We start from the raw sequence: 23,642 nt of genomic DNA, 5'->3' as shown, positions 1-23,642 counted from the left end.
CTACAGTGTATAAAAGAGTAACTGCCTGTGGTGTTTTAGCTTTGCAGTGAGGAACAGCCAAGTGCCTCCTCCTCACGTCATTGAGCTGAGAGCTCCCAGCGGCCGGGCTGGACGTCGCTCTGTGCTTGGCACCGTGACCAAAAGCGCCACCTGATTGCACCTGGCTGCTCCCCCCTGCTGCACAGAGAGCACGGGTTCCTCTGCAGTGGCTAAGAAAGCATTTCAAACGGAGCACTTCTGCTCTGGGAGACACATGGAATCTTCAATCACCTCTAAATTTTTCAGTGAAGCTTTTACAGGATTTCCATTGTCTTAGTCTCTTGCAGATTGTGATCTATTTATAACAGCTCAGCTATTTCTAAACCTCAAGCAGACAGAAAACTGATGCGTCATTGCAAGGATATGCCTTTGAAATGGCTGGGTGGGAAAAGAAAAAAAATCCAAAACACAGGAAGGCAACAAAAGTAGAAAAAATAGTCTTTGACTATGTAACAATATTAACACTCCTTACCCTTGTTTTGTATCTCCTTACTTCCTAAATCAGCACATCAACTATGAATTCTAAGTACCTGTGCTTTTTCAAGTCATTTACTAATTCCTTTTCTTCTTTCCCTTCTCCTCCCCTATAAATAGCTCTATAAATAGTTGAGTAAAGGCCTGTTGCCTGCAGAGTTAGACGATTTTATCTGCTTTTCAGATGTACAGCCTAGCTCCCTGAGGAGTTCTTGTATTGCTACAGCATGCTGTTAACTCTTTGTTACCAGAAGGTTCAAAACTGTCAAAGCACCTGTGAGGGAGGAAAAAACATTAATTATATGTGCAAAACCAATTGAAAAGGAAGGAATAATTCTATTTTAGCATAATATATGGTTTGATTTTTTTTCACACATAGAGAAGTTCAGACATGGATTTTTGTAAGATTTACAGGGGGGAAAAAATCAGGATGTCCTCCTCCTTTCAAAAAGAATAGGTTAGTGTTAGAAAGGTTCCAGTAAGGATGCTCACAAGTTTGGACTGACTTCTCTGCCTGGAACTGCTGAGTTGTCTAGTATTCACCAGTCAGATAAAGAGGCTAATTAGCAGAGATATAGCAGATCTAGAAAATCCTGAATTGGAGAAAGCAAATTCACTTACTCTTTCTTCTCATACATGGAAAATGAAACATCAAATGAAGCTACAAGGAGACCTGTCCAAAACTTGCAAAGATCCTGTAGATGCTAAAGGTTTGTCAAGTGCCAGCAAAGGAACATGCACAGAAGAGAAATTCCCAGGTTACTGCATTTTTTGTTTCCAAGACCTGTAATATTCTGTGGAACAACTAAAAGATACTAGAATAGCAATAAATTAATAGTTCTCAACAATTTTGTATCACAATTTATTTCCCCTTCAGTCTTTCAAAATATCTTACATTCTCATGATGAAATGTTTCAAGGTTTTGCAGCTCTCCTTTGGGCCACAGATGGTTTCATGAGCCCTGCAGTTCCCTGGGCCACCATGTAGTAAATATCACTAATGCTCATTCTTTGCCTTAAAAATTGTTTACAGATGTACTGAGTTGGGAAAGAATTTTTCCTATTCCAGAATGGCAGAGCCATTCTTATTTATTTAAAGTAGCAGCATTTCCTACCTGAGTGACAGAAGGAGAAGCCAGAGCAAGCTATCAGCAGCTGGCCCCTCCTTGTCATCAGCTGTATCTAAGTCACAAAAGCAGTAGTCAAATGTTCCTCCTGTCTTCCATGGTCTTGGCCACTGATAGCAGGAACAGCAGGGAATGTTAAGGAAAGCCTAAGGTCTCAATTCCTTCTTTCTTTGTAGTATGTCTGCTGAATAACATAACTACAGAGAGTGCAAATGCCATCAGCTCTGAACTGTAGGGGGGTTTTGTTCTTCAGCTTGAAGTGGAATAAAAAAGTTAAACAATTAAACTAAACACTGTGGAGTACACTTGTGAATCAGCCCTCCTGATGCCTAAAAACCCTTCAGACAGCACTCTCACAAGTAAGACTTCTAATCTTGAAAATTCTCCAGGAAACTGAGTTATTTATAATTTTCATTGGCAAAAATGAAAATGTGGATAGACACAAATGTACATGACACATAGGTTGTCTGTCTACCTCGTATGTCTCACTTCCTAAATTAGTAACTTAAGCATAAACTAGCATTCCAAATAGTAATACTGGAAAAGAATTCCAAAGACTTCAGACTGCAATACATTTTAAATTTTGGTTCAGCAGCAACAAATTTTAAGTCAATGCAGTATCACTAAAATAGAATGCAGTAATAGGTTTACAAAACCTGTTTTATCTTACCCATCTTTAAGTTTATGAGCTAAACAAAACTTGTAAACCTTTGGACTTGAGCAGGGTGGGGGTGATCCTGCAACAACAGTGACTGAACAAATATACACAGTTCATACAGAACAGGTGCAAGAGGAGGAAATGGATATTGGAAGGTTGGTTACTAATTAACCCAGGCCTATTCGGGAAAGGGAGACAGAAATTGAACAGTTTCAATTTAGCTATTTCCTGAGCTAAAGCTCTCTAGAAACACATCTGAACTATAGTTTTTTTTTTTCTGAGAGAAGTCTACAGTACTCACATTCTAAGTATTAGATAGGTGTGAAACGTTTTAACAGATCTGCAAAGAGTTCTCCTCCTGGAAGAGTGAAGGTTACACAGTGGGGGTCACTGCAGTCAGGTTTCTGGGTGCTGAAGTCACGTCTTGAAGGGAGAATGTTTTCCTTCACCTCCCTGAATGATGACACATATTCCAGAGAGAGCTGCTCTGGTTGTTACTCTGCAGTGACAAAGTCACAACCCCTTGCTGCAGTCATTCTGTGGTAATTATGGTACCTACAAGCACTATGACTGATTGCTGTGAATAACTAACAAAAGCAGATGAGTCCCTGGAAAACAGACAGATGATTGCAAATACCCTACAACCACCTGAAATGACATACCGGGGAACATGACGGAGTTTGGAGCTTTTTACTTCTGTAAATATAAACACTAAGCTTTTTTTCTTTACTTAAAAAGTAAAGAAGGTGGGAAATTCTTAGATAGGTGGCAAATTTCCTCAGAAGAAAAGATAAATTGAGAGACTCCTGTGGAAAGGAGTGTGGCTTGAGTAAGCACATTTTAGGACATGGAGGATTTGTTTGTCCTGTGCTAAAAAAATAGGCTCATTGCCTTCTGCAGAACTGGGTAACAGGTGGCAGAGTTACAGGCCCTCATGTGAAGACATGGTCAAATTATTTCCTTGGAAAGAAAAAGCATACTTCCCTTGTAACACAGAGCCTTTTAAATATCAGTTTAAAACAGTTCACAGAAGAGTTTTCTTTAAGATATAACTGGAAAATATATTCCATGTGTTGATTTGTAAAGCAACACAGAAATTCAAAGCATCTGAACCCTCTTCCTCTGGATCCCATAATCCTGGGTCATTGTGGCTTTTTACTGGAGCATGCACTGCAAACATACAGATGAACTATATTTATGTTTTAGCTCACTAATAGGAGCAATGACAAGATGCCATTTGTTATCACCAGTGTAGGGTGTCCTACTGTGTCAACTAAAAGGTTAATGTTGATATTACAATGAAACAGATGACTTTCTTTATTTCACAGAAGCGAGAACTAAAATAGAAGAGTGAAAAGGCAACAAAGTATTTTCTCATTGCCTTCTTCTTCAGACTATTCAAAATATGCTGAAAATGCTATGTTGCTGTTGTAATTGAGGTGACAGAGAGCTGTACCTGCAAAATTCATCAGCCTCTTACAAGGAAGGGAACTGGTCAATGGTGAATATTCCAAAAGGCTCACAAAAGCTAAGGGATGCTAGTGGTGACACAGGAAAGGAAATGGACAGTTCAAATGTGCTTCATGATTCTCCTGCTCAGTCATGGGGAAAAAAATTCTATTAACATTTCAAACTGAAAATTAATTTCTCTCTCTCCTTTTTTTTCTTACATGAAGTCTCTGCTTTATTATGAAATTATTTTAATTTAGCATAAAACAAACAAAAGATGTTTTGTCTTAGTGCTGGCCAGAACTTCCTCTTCTTTATTTTTAAGCTATAAATGCCAATAAAATCACTTTTCAAAGGTCTTACATTTACAGAATAGTGTCTCAGACTAATTCTACATGGTGCAACTTCTCCTAGGCAGAAGCACAGCCTTTAATTACATGCTTTAATTATGTGCAGGTCCCAGATTGAAACCCTGCTGTTAACTCCTGCAGTTAACTGTTCAATAAAGCACCTTCTCACTCCTAGAGCCTGAAGAAGTGCTCTTAGCAACAGCTCTGTGAGGGAGTGCCTGCATTTTTCTTGGCAGACAGAGGTGTGTCAAAGTATGACTCAATCACCTTGAGTTCCATGTTATTTCTGCAATAATTGTATATATTCCCATGCAGAGCTGCTAGCAGCATGAGCCTCTGCTCCAGCCTGCTATTGCAGACACAGAGTGATGGACTGTCTGGGTCTGGACAGGAGAACCAGTGGCACCATGAAATCCATGGAGCAGATGCAAGACTGACATTACAGAGAGGAGCTAATGAGACTAGAAATCATGTATTTCCTTTGGAACAATTTAAATCTATGCCTTGCCCTGCCACAGCTGCCACTGCCTTTCTTCACTGAGCACTAAATCCCTAGGGAAGTATATCCTCTCAATAAGTGCTCAAGGAACTCTGTCCCTGACACTGCCATTGCAAGTTTGTTTATGATCCAAGGTGACCATATTTCTTCCTAAAAAAACAAAAAAAAAACAAAAAAAAAAAAAAAAACAAAAAACAAAGCAAAAAAACCCCAAAGACAACAGTTCTCCTTCTGACTTGCTACACATCCTTCTGCCAGGTTAATCATTATACACAGAGCTGATAAATTGAGTTGCATTGAAACTCATGATTACCCCATATTGGACACTAATAATTTATACTTTGAACAGAATATATCTGCAGCAGTAAGTGATAGATGCTTATTTGATAGCTTAAAGGCCTCTGTTTATTCTACTGACCTATTTTTTCCCTCATTATTAAGTTTTTCCATTCTGCTCTGCTGTCCTTTGCATCATTTGTGGCATTGAGATATCTTTCCCTAGGCAATGTTCAAGTCATTCTTTTACAAACAGTTTTCACTGGACTCCAGGATGAAATAAAACAGAAAGAAATTTTGAAAAATATTCTTAATATTGACTTTTAAAACAAAATGCAGTTATTTTAAAGTGAAAATAATACTTGTGTGAGGTGCCAGGCTAGAAACACAGAAAGGTTTGAATACACCACATCCATTTAATAAGATGCTGACTGTCACACTGTCAGCAAAACTGCTCTGCTGAGGAGCCTCACTTTAATTTAGAGTAACAAATTCTTGAAATAAACATCTGAGGTGCTCAATTCCCTGGTGTGCCAGAAAGCCACTAATTTGCATCAAATGCTTTTGTCCTTAATTCACTCTGATTCTGATGGAGACAAAATAGTTAACTAGCCATTCACTGTGACCCCTGAGAAGGAAGCAGATGGTTCAAGACCAAAGTGTGCAACATTCCAGCTGAACAACAGACAGAACAGGGAGGCCAAGAGGAATCTTACATACAGGACTGAGCTTCTAAAATAGATTTTTAATGATTCTAAATGTTTGGGTGATTTTTCCTTTTTTTTTTTTTTCCCCTGCTTCTCGAGTAATATAATTCTACCACAACAGATAGATCATACAAGAAAAAATTGAGGCTAATGGTAGTTGGCAAGATAAGCATATAATCTGCATTTAAAATCTGATGTACATTCATTGATATAAAAGGTAGGAAAAGCACTACCTCCAAAGTTAACTGAACCAATGCTAAATATGAGGTAGAATTACAAGCAAGCCAACAGTGCTTCAAAATGCTACTGACAAAGGAATTGCTGCAATGTTTTAAAGTAAATGAGTCAAGTGACATGAACTTAATATTTGGATTATTGTTCCTCCTCAGGCTGGGTATATAATTCCAGTGGATTATAATTATGAGCTACATAAGATTCAGTGAAAGGTTAGAAGGATATATTTAAAATGTTATTCACCAGTCATAAATAAGACTTTTAAAACACCAGGATAATTAGTTCCATTAAAGTTACATCTCCATTGATAGGTCTCCAGCTCTTGCTAGCACAAGTCCATCAGCTGATCTGTCTGTTGTGTCACACAGAAATGTGTTAATTAGGCTTATTCATAACTTCCTTTGTTTCAGAGCCTAAAAGTTATGCCTACATTTCCCTTCCAATGCTAAGGTAAAATTTTCAGAGCTACAGGAAACAGGCTGTGGAGGAAGGCACTGAAGTCAGCGAGCCCAGTTCCCAGGCTTGAGGCTTCTCCTCACTAGGAGAAAATGACATGCTCTGTACAATCTCTGTACTGGAGATACTCAGGTATCTCCAGTACTTTCAGAGTTGAATTCATTATTTGGCTGTTACTGTTATTGTGAATCACTAAAGACCACATCCTGATATAAGATTCTGCGTCAGTAACATACATGGAAGGTCTGATGCTGATGAGAAATCGAGTCAAAACCAATGCATGGGTAGAGTTTTGACTTGAGAAGAATGTGTGCAGGTTAGTCCTGTGAGGACAGTGCTGAGGAGGATTATATATTGTAAAATCTGTATTTCAGATAGCTAAGTCAAACCAAGTCAGAAACTCACAGCTGTTGAGGACCCTTGGTTCTTGGAGTCTATCAGAGAGATTCCCTAAGAAACAGCACTACCACTTTGCACTCTATACCAGTGTATAGTTCCTTACTAGTTCCACTGCTATTTTCATGTAATACAAGCAGAGCACCTCAAATAACAACCAGTTAACACAAATAAGCTTGATTTTAATTTCGTAGAGAAGCACACCGAGTAAATCTTGAATTAACTGATATTCTGGGACAGTGCTATTTCAAGAGGTCCAACAGGGACAGTATTTTGAAATACAGACCCACATGGTGTGAAAACCACATGCCTTTTTCTCTTCCTACATACAGGCAGCTCTGACTCTCACAGAATCAAGCACACACATTGAGAGCAGAACAGCAGACGTGATGACACAACGAGATGCAATACAGATCTCATTTCCTAACAGACTCCTGAAGGCTGGAAGGCAAGCTTCCCTGCCATCACTTGCTTCATTCCCTGCTTCATCCTTTCCAGACCTGGGAGACTCAGGAACTGATTATACACCCAAAGACACCCTCAGCAGTGAGATATCTTTGGGGTATTTTTTTGGTCCACTAGAAGTTAACCGTCCTACCAAGAAAAAATGCACTTTCCTCTAGCCCCATTCCCACACACACTCCCTACAGCTATTTACACCCACGCTACAGCTCTTTTTAACTGTGTTTAAAGAGCTGAGAGCGAGAGAAATGTGCTGCTGCTGCTCCTCCTCCTCAGGTGGGCGGGTTGGTAGCTGGTCAGTTTTCTGCAGCACTTCTCATTGCTAAATGCGTGGGAGACTGAGAGCAGAAAGGGAAGGAAGCGGTCCTCTTAGGAAGGGAGGCGTATCGAAGCGAGTGGGAAGCAAATAGCCCCTTCCCACCCGCACACGTGCAATTATATGCAATTGAAAAACGCACACAATAGACCTGCAAGCAGAGCTTTCCAAGCTGTAGTCCTAAAAGGTATCAAACAGCTTGGGTCTCAAAGCCAAAGTCGGGGGTGACCAGATCTCTGGGAAGACAGCATTTTTCACCCACGGAGAACAGGCTCGTGGGGAGGAGAAGGAGGAGGGAAGAGGGCGTTCCTTACAGTTATGGCTTTGTACGTAGGTGGAGGGTGGTTCGGGGAGAGGAGTGACAGATTGCTGGTGGCAGCAGGGAAGAAAGCTGTGGGAGGGTGTTTGCCCAGGGTCCCGTCTCACCCAGGGGCTCCTGGCAGGGTGGCTGCAGCACGAGTGCTGTGTCTAAGGCGGGCTGGTGGGAGGAGAGGAACTCACTGCTGGGTGGACCTCGCCTGGATCCTCTCTCGTCATCCCATGGACACGGCAGCATCTGCAGCAGCACACAGCCACTCCCACACCTTCCCCGGTGCTCTCTGAGGCCAAAAGAAAAGGAAAACTCTTTCGCTCACACAGTTTCATTACGGATTTGCTTTCAGCCTTTTCCAAACACTTTCTAGTTCCCCACTGATAAGATGCAAATTAACGGGTGAAGAAAAAAAGAAAAACAGGAAAAAGAAAAGTTGATTTTTCCCCTCCCTCACACTCTCCTGTTACAGGAGAAATTCACTACTGCATGGCATTAGCTGTATGCCCTCATCCCAAATCTACGATTGCAGATGTTGTGTGAATGCATGGTCTGAAAGGTCTCTGACCAAAAGCCCTGCGGAAGGCACACTGTTCATATGAAATGACTCAGGTTACAGCAAAAATTCATTTCTCCATATTACATAGGTGTTTCAGTCATTCTCTAGGTTGGTCTGCTGTTAGAGAGTGAAGAAACAGATTTGTTTTCTGCTTATTTTAAGTCTATTTCTGCTCTCAGTGATGTCCCTGGAAGATTCTACTGCAGACCTGAGCCTTTACTAGTATGTACCCAAGCTGGCAGGAGGAAATTTCAGCCTGTGTCACTTGTTTTCAAGGGCTGTCAGCTGAGCCTGGACTGAGAAATAACAATGTGAGGATTATTTGTCAGCACAGTAATAACCAGTTAGCAGGCATGAACTGGAAATTTCCCCATTCTGTTCCCCAGACCTTCACAGACTCCTTTTCCTTTAACCTTCACAGGCTGTAAGGATGCACTCACTCCCCACACTTACAGAAATGAGATGCCAGCTGTTAGACCAGCAGAGGAAAAAGACTGAATTTACAGCAAACCTGGAAACAGCAGCATGGGACATGATGAAGTACTTGTACCATTTATTATCTGGTCCTGAAGTACTTGTACCATTATCTGGTCCTGGTCAACTACTCTGGCAGCTCTCAGAGGCAAATGTGAGGCACAAATTAATGGTTAACTAGGGCTGAACAGGCAGCGCACAGAATGCAGCTGAGCTGCTCCTGGAATCCTTCCTGAGAGCAAGAGCTCCCACATTCTAAAGTTACATGTTTTTCTGGAAAAGAAACAAAAAAAAACCCAGAAAAACCCACCCAAACCAGAAACAAAACCTGAAAACATCTGCTCAACTCTACAGACCTCCTACAGTCTGCAACTTGTTTTCTCTTTTCAAACCTACTGAAGGTGCTGCCAGGAAACTCCTCCAGGGGGAGGAATTACAACCTGCTTATCCTTCTGGCTATTGCACTTACACTCTCAGTTCCTGGCTTGGTCCAGTATTGTGCAGCCCTCTTTGCCAATAGTAAAATAATCCATAAACTCCCAGGTTAAAGATCATCTCATTCTGCTCATTCTCAGGCAACTCCATTATTTTCACTCTTTTCCCACCACCTACTTAGGAAAGTCTTTTATTTACATTTTAGAAAGCATTTTCACTTTGATATTCTGAAAAAATGGGGTGTGCAGGAGATTATTGAAAAATTAGATGATATCTGAGTTGCTTTTTGGACAGGATTGTAGTCAGCTAAATAGCTGTGAAAAAAATAGCAATTTTCTAACACTTAAGAATCCTCTGCCCCTAAAAAAAACTATAGGTAAATTCAAGCCATCAAATTCAAGCAGGTTTAAAAATGAAGCCTCAAGGAAGATGGCTCTTATGTTACCACCCCTTCTTAAAAACTACTTAAAAAAAAAAAAAAGGAAAGATTTCAAAGAAAACATTAAATATAAATTCAATATCAGCACCGTGGAGAGAAATCAGAAGTTGTCTCAAGGCAAGGCTTGCTGTTACTTCATTGTTTACAAAGGAGTAGGCCCACTTGTGTCCTAAATCAGACCTACAGCTGGAAGACTACAAAGGGTTTACACCATTACTTACACTGAGGACAGGAGGAGAAGAGATCAAAATCAGCATAAGTAAAAGATGAATTGGATCACCAGCTTCTGTTTTGGACCCCCAGGAGCAGACATCCCACATAATCATGTCCTGATCACAGCCTTGCCCGTGTGCAGGTGGGATTTATGAGGAGATTTCCAGGGCTTTCAAACTGCCTCCACCTGCTCTCACCCAAGGTTAACTTCCACACACCCATCTCTTCATTTTCCCAACATCACTAACAAAGAGATAATCCCACAGAAAAGTTCTTTTCATATTTGTCTGTGAAATGTAGAGACTTTCAGTCACAGGAAATGAGAAACAAAAATGTTACCTGCTTATCAAACCCTCTAATTAGTAATGCGTGGATGAGAGCTGCAGAGTTATCCTCAAAAACAATTTTTAAATAATTAAGTCAGGGTTCAGGTTTGCCAGCTGTGATAATTTGGTGTCATTTAGCCTGGTTTAGATTTTAATTGCATGGCACTTGATATAATGCACACAAAATGACACCAATAAGCTGCATCACTGATTATCATATAACCTTTAAGTGAAAGTTGGAATAGTCAGGATCACCTAATGAATTCTTGCAATTAATCAGTTTGCAGTAGACAGGCTCCCAGCACCTGGAAAAGCACCTCATGTTCTGTTCCCAGTTATTTTTTGTTCACATTGTACAAGACTGAAAACTGAGACTGCGTTAATACAGAAATGTTCTGTATTTTTTTGTGTGTGTGCCTATTTAGTTTGATTAAAATTTTTACAACCAGATTTAATATACTCTGAGAGTCATTGCAACGGAAATGCCAACAGAGATGACGCTGATATAAGCAGGGGCTGAATCATTTTAGAAATAAAGAGCAAGGTTGCCCTCTGGAGACTTCTCTAGAAGTGCTTCTGAGAGCTAGGACTTCTGAGAGTCTGGACTCTTCAGTTTTTTGGTCTTCAGATTGTTTATTATTTCTTATCTACAGAATTTTCTTTCTGCCCAGACGAGGTCTGACCTACAAGGCAGCCAAGGGCACTCTGACCACCCACGGGGTGGTCGTGTCTTTTTATACTAAAAACTACGTACATCATATTTACCTTTATTTCCCAATACCTTTCACCCGTATTAGCAAGTGCACCTTCACCATGGACCAATCCCCAAGTGCCAACATCACCACAGAAAATGGATGACAAGAAGAAGAAAGAAGAAGGACAAGACACGCCCTGATCCCTCCATCTTGTCTCCATAACTCCCCTGTACCAAAACCCCTAAAATCTATATCTCACCCTGTAAATACATCATTCCTGCACCATTCACTCCCAAGTGACTCTTATGTCCTCAAACAGGTGGCACATCCCTAGAGGGATTGAAGTCAAGCCACCAGATGCTCCTGGCAACATTCCAGGATTTCAGAGCCCCCCAAGGGTTCTCTCGGTAACTCTGGACATCCGGAGTGATGTGCTGAGTTCCCACATATGATGAAGCTACATTTCAACCTAATGCACTGTATTGTCATTTACCCCCTGGTTCATTATGTCTTTTCAATAGCAGTCTCATGTGTCAGCCTAAAAAACCAGTCATGGAATGGTCTTAGTTACTGAAATCCAAGTGAATTTTGTATTATTGACTCCTAGAGTGAAAAATTCTCAAGTGCCTTAATATTATTATTTTTTTAAAAGGCAATTTTCACAGTTGCAATTTCTGAGTCTATTTATGCTGAACGCACAGGCTGTGTTTGGGCTCACCGTCGTCTGTAGCTACTGTTGGGGCAGTAAACGTGCTAGTTCTAAATGTAAATGTAAATACATGCTCTCCATGTATTTACATTGACACAAATTCATGTTCTCCCTGTATTCACCTCACGGATAAGCAGTTCTTGGTGGGATGTTAATCCTTAATCCCACCTCACCTGCTGCCCGTGTGTGAGCAGCTGCGAGGGCAGTACAGGTGTGCCTGGTGTTTCAGGTGCAAAGGGTGAAGAGAAGCCGGGAAGGCAGAAATTAAGAAACCAGTCTAACTGCTGAAAATAATAATCAGCCTGCATGCATCTGCGGCGCACGAAGGCAGTTTGGCAATGCGAGCTTTCCCCACCTTCAGCAGCCAGCCCCACGGCTGATGTTATTGCCGCCACTTGCGGCATTGCTCGCTTCACCGGCAAAGCAGCTGCATCTCCAGATGCCCTCAGACCACCCGGCCTTATCCACCACGGGGAGCAGCTCCCTTTCCCTGCCCAGGTAAGGAATCTGCCTTGTTTACTGCAAAAGGGCTGCTCGTGGCGGCGAGCGAGCGGCCGCCCCTCAGGAGCGGCTCCCGGTGCCTCGGAGAGCGCCGCGCATGCGCCCCGCGCTGTGCCGGGCCGCGGAGCCGGTGAGGGAGCGGTGCCGCCATGGCGGGCCCGGCTCTGCAGGCGCTGCCCAGGTAACGGGGGCCGCCCTGAGGGGCGGTAGCGGCGGCGGCCGCGGGGAGCGAGGGGAGCGCCGGCCGAGCCTGCCGGGGATCGCAGCCCCGCAGCTGCTGCGAGTTATAGTTCGGGCCTAGATCAGCCAGGCCTTCACTAACTTTCACTTTCAAAAACAAGCATGCGATTAAAAACCAGCGTAGTGTACCGCGGCACTAACACATAACATGGATTTGGCTGGGTTTGTGCGCTGAAGTGGTTGAAAGGTGAAGTTTCTCACTCCAGCTCTGCTGCGTGGCCAGCACAGCCTTCCTCGGTGGCCATTAATAAATGACAGCCTCAAAATTAATAAATTACTGCTCAAAACCAGTGGCGTGTTCACAGAGTTGAGCCTGGGTCTCTCCTGTCACCCACAAAAGCGCGAGCTCTTACACAAACCTTGTGTAAATGTATGTGAAATGTGTACACACGAGGGCACGTTTGTGTCATGGAAGCTTTTGGAAATAGACGAAGGTTTTGACAAGACTTTTTTTTTTTTCTTTTTATGTCAACATTTAAACGTGCCCGCAAAAAGGCTGTAAATCTTTAAAAGACACAGAGTGTCAATCATATCCCCAACCCCTCTGTCCTGGTAGTTTTCAGGTTCTCCTAACTTGAAAACATTAGTAACTGATACTGGGATCTGCTATTTATTTACTAGTAAGCAAAGAATTTCCAACTGTTTCAATAATAAAATTTTAATTGGTTCTTATGAGGACAACGTCAAGAAGTTGTGTTCCCAAATTTTTCTGCCACTGCTTTGCTTAACCTGGCAGTCAGGTATTTGGGGAATCATGTGGCAGGTTTATGGTTTTAACTGTTTTTTTAATGTTTTGGTTTTTTTTTTTTCAGGCTGAGGGCACTCAACAGGCTACAAGTAATATTTCAACATTTGGTAAGGACAGCATCATGGTTTGACTGAGTTGGAAGCTTTCAGGACTCTTTTAACTCCCCTGAGACACACAGCACATGCAACTTCTGATGTGTCTGCACACACTGGTTCTCAACTCTGACATTTATTGCTCAGGCATGGTATTGCCCACATCTTTGAGCACTTGGTTACAGGTGTCTATTATACTGTAAATTAAAGCTTGATTTTTGGCTATACTTTATAGGTATTTCTTTAATTTATAGATAGTTTCTGTGTTAGCTTCCATAAATTCCTTAAATATCATCCCACTGTGAGGGTGAAAATAGTTGAGGGGATTTGTTTTCTGCTGTTAAAAGTTACTTAAAGACAAAGCAGGGTGTACATTTGGGTTTGCAGTGTCAAACTACCAGTAAGGATATATGGAACTGTCATTGTTCTAATTGTTGCCAGTATTTTCAGAATGTCAGTTTTAAGAAGCCATGGATTTCTGTTTTATTAATAGGGTGGGAAAATTTTTATTTGTTTGATTTGATTTTCTTTTTGTGTGTGTTTCTGTTGTAAATTTTATTTAACTGAACTCAAAACCTTACTGTAAAACAATGTGTGGTCCAAAAAATTCTCTGAGTTTTACTACTCTGAAAGGCTCAAAGTAGTTTCCAAAGAACTGTTTAGGAAATGCAAATAGAAGTACAGAGGGAAAAAGTTAGCATACAATTCCAGAATGCATGTTTTGTGATCCTTGATAGTGTGTTTTGAGAATCAATTTCCATAAAAACTTTTGTAAATATGTTACTCAAGTTACCTAACTGATGACATTTGTTTCATTTGTTTGTTTTTGCATGCACAGAAAATGTCTAAGCAGACAGACTCAGCAGCAGAAGTGTTGTTGGAAAAGAAAGGAGGTGCAGGAATAATAACTTTGAATAGACCCAAGGCTCTCAATGCACTAAATCTGCCTATGATCCAAAAAATTTATCCTCAAATAAAGGTTAGTAGCTGCACTTCTACCCATCCACTATACATATGTTATTTGAAACCAGTTTTAAAATGCAGTTAGGCACTTCTTGGTGTACTGATTTAAAGGATGAAAGTTTGTGTGAGTACAGTGAGCTCTGATTTATAGCATGGGAAAAACCAGGCAGTGTCAAGCAAGTTAGAAAGAGGAGACACATCAAAGAACAGGCTGTCAGACAGAGTTACATTTAGCATCCTCATAGGTAAATGCACATCCATGTTAATACCAGGGCTGAATTAAGAACAAGCAGTGCTCATCAGTTGTGTGTTCCTTTTGGCAGCACCCACCTGCTCAGTTGGTACAAAATTTGACCCATACAGTGGTGTTGCCTCTTGAGGGAGTGCAATAACACTCCATCAAGAGTGCAGTACCATTTTCATGGCTGAAAATAAGAGATATCAGCCACTAGGAGGCAGGGGGCTGTCAGTGTCATTCCTTAAATGAGAACTCATGGATTTGCAGGCACTGTTTCTACAAGCTAGTGAAGTACCATGAGATTTTAAGCATGAAAATAGTCTCTTTTAATTTAATGATACTATTTATCGTATTCACAGAGTCAAATTCATTAGATACCAGCATTTGTTGGATAATTCTCTGATGCCTTTTGGTGTTTATTAGACATTTTTGAAGCACAGCCTGAAAAGGTGTCAGTTTTTGATTTCTGTCAGGCCCTGTTTTGTGGGGTGCTGCCTTTCTTCAGAGGCTGAGAGCTGCACTCAGGTGTTTTTCTGAAAGAGGAAAGGCAGCTCTGCTAATCTCTGCTCTCAGGATTGAATAGGATGCAGAAGTGGCAGAAAGACATTTAGATTTCAAACTTCAGTTTAAGACAATCTATTTTCAAGTATGGTTTGATTTGCTTTTTGAAAAAGTGAAGTGTGTGTTAGAGACACTAAGCAGATTTTAGTCTTATGTGGAAATATTTACTTATTTTTTAGACATGGGAGCAAGATCCTGAAACTTTTCTAATAATTATAAAGGGAACTGGAGGAAAGGCTTTTTGTGCTGGGGGTGACATCCGAGGTAAGGACTATCCTCACTTAAACATTTGATGTCTTTCCCAGTCACTACTTTGTGTTGATTTCCTTTGTTTACTGTGTCTTGGGTAAGCAAAACCTTGCTACACAAGAGTAAGAGATCAGTTGTGCTGACTCTTAGGACATCTTGATGTGTAGATGCTATTTAAGGTATTTTTCAGGAGACAACTGTCAGGACAGTGTATAAAAAATTACATTTTTATGAATAACTGATTATAGCATCCAGTCATTCTGGGAGGAGAGGTTCTTGTCTTTACATTTATCTTCCCAAATTTTCATTACAGTCAGCCTCTTTCCAAGAAATTTGAAGGGCCCTAACAGGTAGCTCTGATAGTATTGGATAATTAGTGTCTAGTGTTTTATATGGTTAGATACAGATCTGACAAGGGTGATGAATGTATCTGTGATTAATTTTTAGCTATGAACTGCAGGAATCTCCAAAGTGTCAAAATTAGCAAAATTTTTCTAAACTGTAGGTAAACAAGCAGCACAGGTTATTGTTATTACAATATATAAAAAGATATTTTTATGTCATGCTCTAAATGGCTTCTCATTTTTAGTATTTTGAGTCTTCAGAATAGTCAGTTTTAAGTGACTATTCTAAATGTTGGTGTGAAAAATATCACAAATGAGTACTGGACATTAGTAGGGGTTAGAAAATGGACCATACTCTCAGAAGTATGTGACAAAGTGTCCAGCAAAATACAGTTAAATCAAATTTGAGCCTTATGTTCATATTTTAATTTGAGCAAATTTTCTCAAATATAATCAAGTGGGATTAGGTAGGTCTCTATTTGCTGTAGGAAAAGACCCAACTTATGAGGCATTATGTTCTCTTACTTGTATTTTCTATTAAACTTACAGTTATCTTTGGAATTTTTGTTTCTCTTAAGCCATCACAGAAGCGGGAAAAGTTGGAGATAAACTGATACAAGATTTCTTCATAGGAGAATACAGGCTGAACAATGCCATTGGTATGTTAACAGCAATTTCTGAAACAGTACAGTTCTCATAACATTGGCTTCAAATGTAAATTTATCTCTTTGGTAATCTGTTAAAGACTGTGGTAACATCAGAGAAGTAGTAATTTTTTTTTTAGCAAGTTCAATAGCAGTAATACAACATATCCCATTTTTATACCTTGCATGCAGAATGTGTTTCTTTTGTTTGAGTTATTGTGACAGCTATTTTATCCCATCCCATTATTCTGGTTAGCTGTATTTCCTCTGTGGAAGAATTAGTTTTAACTGTAGACACTGCAGTTCTGCACTAAGTATCTGCTTCAAAGAAGACCTGACATAAAAATAGATGTGTGGAAAATCATTAATATTCAATCAGAAAGCAGAAGATTAAATTATATGAAGGCTTTTCATTTAAATAGACTGCATGAAAGACTAGGGCTGCATAACTCAGGAGTGAGCTGCCTTAGTTTATTGCAGAGACACTGGGTGAGTTTACTGGAGTGAAGCATATTAAAAAAGGATATTAATTCTTTAGGCTAAAAGTCAAGAGTTGAAGGTTTTGATGAGAAGAAACTACTCCAAACATATTTTAATTGAATACAGTTTGAGTTTTAAAATATGGTGTCCTGTGTTAGTCACTACAGGAGGAGGGGTGCTGTTGCTTGCATTGACAGAAGAGCACATCTACTAGAGTAATTCCTGAAAAGTTACTTTTACTTTGTTTGACAGAGTTTCAGGACTGAGCATGCTTGTCATGCACCTTTCTTTCCTTCACCAATACAAGGCAAAAAAATAGCTTAAGGTTTCAAATAGTTGGGAAAAAATAGTATTACCTTGCCAGTTGAACTTGATGATGATTCTGTTACAAGGGTACATGATTTAAAAGTCTGTTTTCGTCTTTTAATTTTTTTTAATAATTAGCTGTGTAATATCTCTAATGTATGTAATTGCAAAACCTAGATTTTTGCTAGCTTTAGTATGACTGTATTCCTTTAAGCCTGAGATTTCTGCTAAAAATATTTATTTATATCTTACATATTATAACTTAAAAATACAGCAGGGAGCTGCTGTCACAGCATTGCAATGGGGAAGGCTTGCTGCTACAGAAGTTTGTTTCAGGGAGTAGCATCTACAGCCCATGCATTAGCTTGTATGTTCATGTAAGAGCAAAGTTCAAAATACAATTCTCCTAACATTTTCTAACTACTGATTTGAAGGATTGAACTGCCTTTTAAAATAGTTTATTTTAAACAAGGCTCTACATAGTTGTTACAGAAAAACTCACAATATGGTTGTAGGGGATACCTGTATCAGCAGTAATTCTGACCTGAAAACACTGAATACAGGGCAGCTGTTTCATTCACAGTCAAGTTCTGAGTCTTTCCATGAATGGTAATTGAAAGCATTGGGGTTTAGTTTTGTGCCATCTAAAGGCCCCAACAGATGAAGTTGGTAATTCAGGACATTGTCACCTGAACCTGCCTGCACCACGTTCAGGGCTGTATGCAGGAGCTGCCATGACAGAACACGCCTGCATTGCAGAATTTACAGTCACATTGTGGCTGGGACCCACCCATGCTTCTGGCTTTGTAATAGAGCACTGAGGGGCTGGAACACACCCCCTGCTCCTAATCCAGGCTCTGAGAGGGGGTGAAAGGGCAGCTGCTGTGTCCCAACATCAGACAAGGCTATTTGTGCTAGCTAAACTGTCAGCTACTCACATAACAAACAGGCCAATGCTTGATAGTTGTATAATGTTCTCTTGCAACACTCACAATCCAGTAAATCAGAGACTGGTGTTTCTTTTCATTACTTAACAATTACATGAGGTACCTTCATTGTAAGATGATAATATGATTACTGCTTAAATTCCCATTTATTTTCTGCTGCTCTTGCTAAAGTAAGATGTAGGGAAACCTGTCATGTGGCAGCTAGTCACAGGTCCACTCTTGAAAAAGATGAATGATTGTTTTCCTTGACATTTTTTACAGGCACCTGCAAGAAGCCATATGTGGCACTTATTGATGGCATTACAATGGGAGGGGTAAGTTAAGGACCTTACCTGATACCTGATAGATTGTTTTAAAGTCACCTCATGTTGTGTCTGAGTTGAATGAAGTGCACACAAGGCATTTCCAACCTGTGGATTGAAGAACAAACATCATAATCTGAACCTTTGTCTTGCTTGTCTGGGTGCACTGCTGCCCTTGTAGGGCCTCTGCTGTTCCTTGATAGCTAATACAAGTGCTTTCTCTAGGAAAGGAGCAGAATCCCCTCACAAAAGTTCTAAGAATACCCAGGGGGAGTTTATATATCATACAAAATCTGAGAATAGTTCTCCATTCTAATTGTATTAAAAATAGAATTATATAAAATACATTTAAAGAGCAGCTGTTTGAGAAATTGAGAATTCTAAGCTACACCTTAACAGACATTCATGAGTTTTATATTTTTCCAGCAAATAATCTGGAAGTGCATCTACTTTCTCACCTCTGTAGTACTTTTAAATAATAATTTGTGGGATACTGATTCCACACAACTCACCCAGGGCTGCACCTTATTACTAAAGCAACATAGAGAAGACTCCGTCATATTGCTAGTTATACTCAGTGTTAATAATTTTTTCAGCAATTGCTGTCTGTAAGCACCCTAAGTAGATAACAGGGCAATGCCATGCTTTTTTTACATGCTAAAATTCTGTTTTAGTGAGTTTCACATCTGTAGGATATATTTGCAGCACATCAGAGAGTGGATTAAAATAATCTTCAGTTATTTTTAACACGGAGTTTAACGATGAAGCCTGTCTGCCATGCCACTGCTTAGATTTGTATTGTTCTCTGCTATGTCCCTATGATATGGGTGTAGAATCTATTTTAAAAAGTTTGTCAAAGATAGATGTGAGAAGTGGAACACTACATGACCCATGACCTGTCATGACTCTTTTATCTTTCCTTACCCATTTCATTTGTCTGTTTTGCTCTTCTCAGCTTTTCATCTAAACACACAGCAGCTCTCTTGGCCTTTGCTTTTTTGCTACCAAGCCCCAAAGATCTCACTAGAGAGCCATTCTCCCCAGCCTAGCATACATACATTGTTTCCAGCATAAAGGGCACTTGTTCTGTAGCTCTTCTTCCAGAAAAACTGCTTTATTGACCATAGGAGTTCTGAAGGTTCATAGATAAGAGATAGAGAGTCCATTTATTTTATGGACTTTTGAATAATAGGATGGAAAGCTGTGAATGAGCCAAACTGCCCAGCAGCCAATATCTTTTAAAAGGTCCTGCAGATGGCTTGTTATGACTGTGGCCTGAGCAGGAATAGAATTTTGTCCTTTGAAAGGAAAGTGTATTTTTGGACTGAAAAGAACATAATGGAGTCAGATGATCCTGCATTACTAAGATTCTTTATGAATTCTCTTTCCTTTGACAAGCTTTTAAAAGACAGCAATTAGCCTGAAACTGTATTTTAGTGCAGGATAAACTAAATTTTAGTGCAGGATACCTAAATTTTAGTGGGACTGTGACACAATTTAACTGCCATTAGGGTCTGAATCATAACTTAATTTGCTTATCATATCCTAGAAGTAGCATCTTTACTTGAGGGCAGGGGATTAGATTTTGACTCAGAAAGCATGGAGCCTAATTTAGGGGAAATAAGTAAAAAAATCACAGAAGTGTGTTAGAAACTCAGTTACTATGTACTTGGATAGTAAAGGTTGCCACTGGTGCACAGATGCCATAGATCTGTGATAGTGAAACCTGGAATTTTATCCAAAAAATGAACTGGTTCTACTTCATTACTGGCTAGGGGCTGGTAGATGGTTTTGGGAGCTTCATTAGCCAACAGATGGGGCTGTGGAGCTTGTTCTCAGCACCTTCTTGTCTGTTCTCCTGTAGTTCATCAAAAATTGATATTAAATATAAATATGTCTTTTCATCTTTTTGTACTTATTTGGAACAGTAAGTTCAAATTTGTAAGACAAATTTGTTAGAAGCAAAGGTGACTGCAGTTTACTGAAAAATAGTTAAATGAGTAATAATACCACATTTACTGCTAAAGGATGTGCTCTTTTGAAAGGAACACTGGGCACACACTCTCACATTGCTAAAAACTAGTTCAGATTTAGCAGATTTCTATCTGTAAGTCTTCTTTTCCTTGAAATTAAGTACCCAAACAGTTGACAAGAAATTCAGATGTTTGGGGCTTTAAAAAATATTATTGTCTGCAAATGACATCCCAAGTTTGGTCTTCTGGTTTTAGAAAAGTCACAGTCTTAAGTTCTTTAAAAATGATTATAGGTGATTTTTAAGATCAGGCCAAAGCTCTGGTTTTAAAAAAGGCTTTGGCACAAAGTAAATTACTGCATCAGATACTCTCTCTGCCAGACAAAAAGATTAATAAAATTGTTTTGAGACCTGTTTCAGAGCCAAATAAAGCACGCTAGACAGACTGAGTGGTGGCTTCTCAATGTTTTGGCAGAGAAAAAAAAAGAAAAACTGGGCATAGACTTTGGAAGTTGGTAAAAATGGTCAAGGTCACTGGAATAATACAGTTAAAAAAATCTGTAAAAATACTAAAGTAGCTTTGAAAAATGAGAAATAAGTTTTCAGAAGGAAAGGCCTTTACTTGTAGTTTATAGAAGAATCTGTAACAGCATGAATGAAGAACCCTTTTTTGTAGTATCACATTCTAGAGCATGCAGGATTTAGAAACTTCCTGAACCAGGTTGTATTTCTGAACCACAGTGCTAAATAACCCTCAGTGGTCACACTCACCTCTCTGTCCATCTCATACTTTTTGACAATAAGTAGGCTTGCTGTTCAGAAAGGCCTCACATTTCACAGTCAAATGTTGTGCTCGGTGAAAAGCAACTTGTTGCTCTTTCAGGCCTATTGTCTAATGCTTATTTTTTTACTGGTGAGTAAAGAGAGTGTTGCTCAAACAAAAGAATTCTTGGCCTTGGACAATTTTCTACAGGATTTAATCCTTTAGTCTGGTCTCTTACACAACATATTTGCTAAGTTTGGTTTAGCCTTGCTTTGAAAATTTAGGCTTTTAGTTTTAGGATGAAAAAAACTTCCTGTGGGGGAAGTAGGTTTTAACTTTAACTTACATTTAAACAACATTTTCAGAATGCAGAAATAAGTTTGGTAGAATTGCTAACAGTCTTAAATCCTTTGCAAAGCACTGTGCTTTGAGTTATTCCAAGCATTTTATTTTCCAGTCTTCATATTTAGGAAGATCATTGGGAAGGTTTTTCTTTAATATGGTTTGCAATCTGACCAAATGTCCATCTGTGACTCCTCAGATTGTGGGGCCCAGTCTGTGAGAGTAATAGCAGTACACAAGACTGACTCCTCTAATCTTTCCTCAGAGGAGGACCTCAGGAGTACAGACTGGGAGAAGGAGATACCAACCCGTGACTGGGTCTTTGGGTTCATGAGTGGCTTTCCTTTAGTTTTGTCACCACACCTGGCAGTATGGGTTTTTAGGCAAGGTCTCATACTTACACTGAGTCAACATCTAACATATTTACTAAGCTTCTTTAGGGTGACTGTTGGACAGTAGAATTTTCTTAAGAACTGTTTGAGTGTTACTCTCTTGTGTAATATGAAATAGGTTACACATCTACAGATGTGTAGAGCTGGGAGGAGCATCAGGATTATTCCTTTGCACTCGCATTAGGGTTAAGTACAGCTAAATGACTGCCTAGCTGATTTTCACCTGATGCACTCAGAACTCTCCAACAGCAGGAATGCTGGTTTTTTCTAGATATACCACCTGAGTGCTAAGTTACTCTTTCAAGCTTGGCTTCCCTGGTGTCTAATCTAAGTCTTCAGTATGTGTAATCAACATATTCCAGTCTTAGTCACAGCTCCCTGTGGACATTTTGAGATACTTGCACGCCTTGCTCCTAGTCCTCTCTCTTTAATGGGTATAAGGATAGCTATTCAGCCCTTCTTATAGATTAAGTCTTTTAGTCTTCTTGCAATCCTCTGGAATCTCTCCCATTTGTGTACTTTACAGTTTATTGCCAGAGACCAGACAATATTTTAGCTGGAGGATTCATCAGCACCAAGTAGAGCAGAATAAGTATCCTCCCTATATTACAGAGATATTCTGTCACGAACAATCCATGTAAATAGCAGTTTTGAAAGCATCCAGTCCTAGGAGGCCACCACTTCTACTTACTCCCAGAACTATGACTGTCACCTCTTTCCTCCTTGCCTAACATAAACTTCCATCACAGTATATTTCTTTATTGCTTACCTTTTACCAATTGTAAATCTTCCTTGAACTGAACTCATTTGTCAAAGAGTCAGTTTTGCAGAGCCACCCTTTTCTTCAGAGACTACAAAGGAAAAGAAAGTACTCCTTTTCTCTGAATTCCAAGAAACCTGAGTGTCTTATGAGGTGGCCCTGGGCTGACGAGGCTGCCCAGGTGGAGTGAATCTAGGCTGAGTATTCTCCCCTCTGCCTGCTGGTGCAGGCTCTGCTGTAGTGTGATACCTTCAGTAGTTCTTTTCACAACTGCACTGCCTTATTTGTACTAATTGCATGGTTGCTGTAAACCCCTGAAAGCATCAAGGCATTTATTCCACGAGAAGCACACTTAGCATCTCTGTATCTGATTACACCTTCCTAAGTGTAGTTATTTTCATTGTGTAGTTCCTCCAAAGCGAGATGGTTTTCAATCTTGCCCTTCAAAGTGTTTGCCTTCCCCAAAAGTCAGCTGTGAATGATAGAAATCCTGGTTACTTCACCATCCAAGCAGATAATGAAGCTGTCAAATGAAGTTTCATTGATGATTGGCTCTCCATGACCTCAGCTGGGGTATCCTCTCAGTTTTATTGCAAACTGCTGCTAACTCTTAGTGTTGTTTCAGAGGATGGTGCCCTCCATTTCCCAGATTACATCTAGGCTGTGCTTCCCTGGCTTGTTTGTGAAAGGAAGCAGTGCAATGATGGGGAGACATCACAAACATTGCAGTTTAAAATATGAAGCTTTCTCAGAATGCTGCCTAATGAGTGATGTCATTTTAATCAAGGGGTAATGCAGGTGTTCTTGCAGAGAAACATATGCAGCCAAATTCCTGAACCTACTCCATGGTTTGGAAATACTAATTCTGTTGTGCATCTACCTGTGCATTTTCTCTTCTGGAATACAGAATCAGAATTCCTGCATCCATATTGCAGTAGAAGAGTAAACCCAGTACCCAGTATTTAGCTTTAGCTCTTTTTCACATTAGTGCCATTTCATTCTTAGCAAAACATTCCAGATGCTGACATTGCTAGAGGAATCTGCCTTTCATTTTAAGTCAGATCTCAGGACCTGATGGCACATCTACCAATAGTTACAAACATCTACATTTACACTTCAGCAGGATTTGGTCAACAATCCTTACTAAATTAATATTTGTTCTCACGTAAATTGGTAGTGATGTCATAAGCAAGCTT

General features: G+C 39.9%; 1 protein-coding gene across 2 annotated transcripts in view; it reads left to right on the top strand.

Annotated features, from left to right (window-relative positions):
* Positions 1 to 12,026: 12,026 nt before the first annotated feature.
* Positions 12,027 to 23,642, top strand: part of HIBCH (3-hydroxyisobutyryl-CoA hydrolase) — a 38,466-nt gene continuing 26,850 nt past the window's right edge. The window contains exons 1-6 of one of the 2 annotated variants that reach the window (XM_054515352.1): positions 12,027 to 12,100; positions 13,156 to 13,198; positions 14,022 to 14,162; positions 15,125 to 15,209; positions 16,117 to 16,197; positions 18,177 to 18,229. In XM_054515352.1, coding sequence (XP_054371327.1) covers positions 12,042 to 12,100; positions 13,156 to 13,198; positions 14,022 to 14,162; positions 15,125 to 15,209; positions 16,117 to 16,197; positions 18,177 to 18,229 — 462 coding nt within the window. In that variant the 5' untranslated portion in view covers positions 12,027 to 12,041. Of the gene's footprint in view, positions 12,101 to 12,202; positions 12,285 to 13,155; positions 13,199 to 14,021; positions 14,163 to 15,124; positions 15,210 to 16,116; positions 16,198 to 18,176; positions 18,230 to 23,642 lie in introns of those variants that run through there. The other variant, XM_036386363.2, reaches the window with a different exon arrangement.

This window comes from Molothrus ater, chromosome 7 (genome assembly GCF_012460135.2).
Source record: "Molothrus ater isolate BHLD 08-10-18 breed brown headed cowbird chromosome 7, BPBGC_Mater_1.1, whole genome shotgun sequence".
Lineage (NCBI taxonomy): Eukaryota > Metazoa > Chordata > Aves > Passeriformes > Icteridae > Molothrus > Molothrus ater.
The sequence above is the reverse complement of the archived record's forward strand: the minus strand, read 5'-3'. Positions and strand labels throughout refer to the sequence as shown.